The following is a 2911-nucleotide window of genomic DNA, read 5'->3' as shown; positions in this document are numbered from 1 at the left end:
GTCAGGAAATGGTCAGGAAAGCTTCCCTCTGTCTGAGACCTGTGGGATGGTAGGTAAGGGACTTGTACATGCCAAGTCCCTTCAGTCGTGTCTGACTCTTTGCGACTCCATGGACTGTAGCCTGCTAGACTCCTTTGCCCATAGGATTCTCCAGGCAGGAATGCTGGAGTGGGTTGCCATGCCCTCCTCCAGGGCATCTTCCCAAACCAGGGATCGAACTCAGGTCTCTTTAAGTCTCATGCATTGGTAGGTGGGTTCTTTACCACTAGCGTCACGACCTGGGAAGTCCAAGGGACTTGTACCCCGTCACCAAAGAGGTTTGTACTTAGAAGTACTGTGAGAACTGACATCTGTGCTTGGGCTGCAAAAGTGCTGGCATCCATGAATACCAGCGTAGCAACAGCTGTGTTGCATGTTCCAGGAGAGGCAGGCAGTCTCCATTCAGAAGCAGAAATTGCGGGTGCATGGTTAAACTTGGAGGATACAGGAGAAAGGTCTTTTTGATGAAGAGTGAGGCCTCTCTCGAAGCTGCGGGCACGGAGTATAAACACACATTGAAATCATCCATCAGTGGGGCAACTTCCCGCATCAGACCCTGGAGAGAGAACGCTTTAGCTGCTGCCCGGAACGCCACTAAGCTGTCAGTTGCCTAGGAGACTGGTCACGTGGCCCATCTTCCAGGCTTGTTCAAAATGATTTATTTTCCTTTATGTTGTAGGGCAGCAGGGGAGTGGGGTCAGAGGTACTTCTGAAGCCTTGTCCTCCGATAGTGGGGCCTTTGTGGGAGTGTCCTCACCTCCCTCCACTTCTCTTTTGGTGGCCCTTGCCCTGGGCAATTGGGATGAAGATAGCATTTCCTGTCCCGCTTCTCTTCCCCATTTTCTGAACCCTGTGTCATCCCACACGGGGGAGGCTTGAGGGGGAAGGAGTGGCAGCAATAAGCAGGGAGGAAGCAAGGAGCTGTGGCCAGGCCCTGTTGACTCTGGGATCAGGGCTGACCGCAGAGCTGGCGGGGCTCCTTTAACCACCCAGCCAGGAACAGCGTGTGTCTGTTCTTATTGGTCTTCGGGCATATGTTTCTCCCTCCCAAGGTCCCAGGACAGGGCTTTGCAGTCAATATGCTCATTTACCACAGGGCCTTCCTGGCCGTCCAGCTGAAGCTTCACATTGCAGATCTTGCTGCTGGCTTATCTGCAGTGGATAGATAGGTTTGTCCCTTTTCTACTAGCCGATTTAATCTAAAGAGACAAAAGGCCCAAGGAAAGGTTGTGGTGTGATCTCGAAAAGCTCAAAGCAAGTAGTCCTATGTGTTTCTTTGGACACTACCTTCCGATTTTTCAAAATACGTAACAAAAGTGAAAACCGAAGGCAAACCCGTTCTTTCTGATTCTTTCTCCCCAGGCAGCTGTGTCTGTGTGTCTGTCTTGGAGAGGCAGGCCCTATTGGGAACGATGCCGCCACCATCAGACATCGTCAAAGTGGCCATCGAGTGGCCAGGTGCTAATGCACAGCTCCTTGAAATTGACCAGGTAAGCTCTGGAAGTGAGGAGTCAGGGAGTGCGGGGTAGGGGTGTCTTTCGGGGCGTGGACCACTGGCATCAGGAGTAGGAGTCAGCCAAGGCCTGTGCCCGCTCTGGAAGGCTGGTCACCATGGCCTGCAAGAGGCTTCCTCTTCGAGAACAGCTCTCAGAGAAGAAGTCCGTGCTCAGGCGCCAGGCTGAGCCTGCCTGGCGGACCCTCTCACCAGGACCCTGGCACTAGCAGGGTGTGGCAGCTGGTGAAGGATCTCTGCCCCCATCCCCACCACCCTCCTCTCTTTCAGAAACGGCCCCTGGCGTCCATCATCAAGGAAGTTTGTGATGGGTGAGTTGAAATTGCCCCCTGTTGCAGACAGTGACAGACTAAAGACAGAGGGGCACTGCCAGACCTTGAGAGGAATCCTGCCCGAGGACCTGCAGTTAGGTGGGTCCCCAGTCCGGGGCTCCCACGACGGAAGGATCGCTGGCGGGGATGTCCCCAAGACCTGCTGTCAGTCTGTAGGAGTGCCCCACCTGAGGTCCTGGTGGGGTCTGAGACCCATGCCGAATTGCACGTGCCACCTTTGTGGTGCCAGTCTCTGCAGAAGGCAGAGGGGGTTACTGTTGAATATCTCAACCCAAAGCTTTGTTTTTTCCCTCCCGTACATCACACCGGCCACCCAATCCCTTCAGCAGCTCTACTGAAAGTTCTTTATTTGCAGCTTCTAGACAGGCCCCCAGGTATGTATGCCCAAAGAGGCTGCTGTTTTTCTCTTACGTAGGTGGTCATTGCCAAACCCGGAGTATTACACCCTCCGTTACGCAGATGGTCCCCAGCTCTACATCACCGAACAGGTTAGTACAGGGACTCGCTCTCAAGTGAGCAGCCCGAGGCAGTGGTGCCGATGGCCCTCAGGGGGCTTCCTCTTACTGGGGTGAGAGCCGCTCCCTGGGCAGGTCAGGGCGCGTCAGCCCTTACTCTCCTCTAGTGGCTGGAAAATGTGGCTTCTGCTTCCTGAGAGGTGCTCGAAAAGTGTCTTAGAAATTCGTGGCCAAGAAACAAGCAGGAGAGGGCCTGACTGAGGAGTGTCAGTTACAACTCCTTTAAAAATGACAGAAGGTTCTTGTTGATTCAGCTCACTTGCCCAATTTTAATATTTTATCTTAGCTGCTCTTTGTTTCTCTTTGCCACCCAGACTCGCAGCGACATTAAGAATGGGACAATCTTACAGCTGGCTATCTCCCCGGTAGGTATTCTGCTTTCCTTAGGAATTCTTTTATCTGTCAGGTGTACGTGAGTCCCTGCCGTGGGCCAGACTCTGTTCTAGAAAGTAAGACTTGGAGGTGAAAAATGCCCATCTTTGCTCTCACAGCCTAATGGGGAGTAAACAAAT

General features: G+C 53.1%; 1 protein-coding gene across 1 annotated transcript in view; it reads left to right on the top strand.

Annotated features, from left to right (window-relative positions):
* Nucleotides 1–256: 256 nt before the first annotated feature.
* ELMO2 (engulfment and cell motility 2) overlaps nt 257–2911 on the top strand; it is a 28493-nt gene continuing 25838 nt past the window's right edge. The window contains exons 1-4 of the mRNA XM_010835050.1: nt 257–1529; nt 1823–1863; nt 2300–2372; nt 2714–2764. Coding sequence (XP_010833352.1) covers nt 1452–1529; nt 1823–1863; nt 2300–2372; nt 2714–2764 — 243 coding nt within the window. The 5' untranslated portion in view covers nt 257–1451. The remainder of the gene's footprint in view (nt 1530–1822; nt 1864–2299; nt 2373–2713; nt 2765–2911) is intronic.

The sequence above is a fragment of the Bison bison genome, unplaced genomic scaffold, assembly GCF_000754665.1.
Source record: "Bison bison bison isolate TAMUID 2011002044 unplaced genomic scaffold, Bison_UMD1.0 scf7180017864038, whole genome shotgun sequence".
NCBI classification, from domain to species: domain Eukaryota; kingdom Metazoa; phylum Chordata; class Mammalia; order Artiodactyla; family Bovidae; genus Bison; species Bison bison.
Note: the sequence above shows the minus strand (reverse complement) of the source record. Positions and strands in the feature narration are given on the sequence as shown.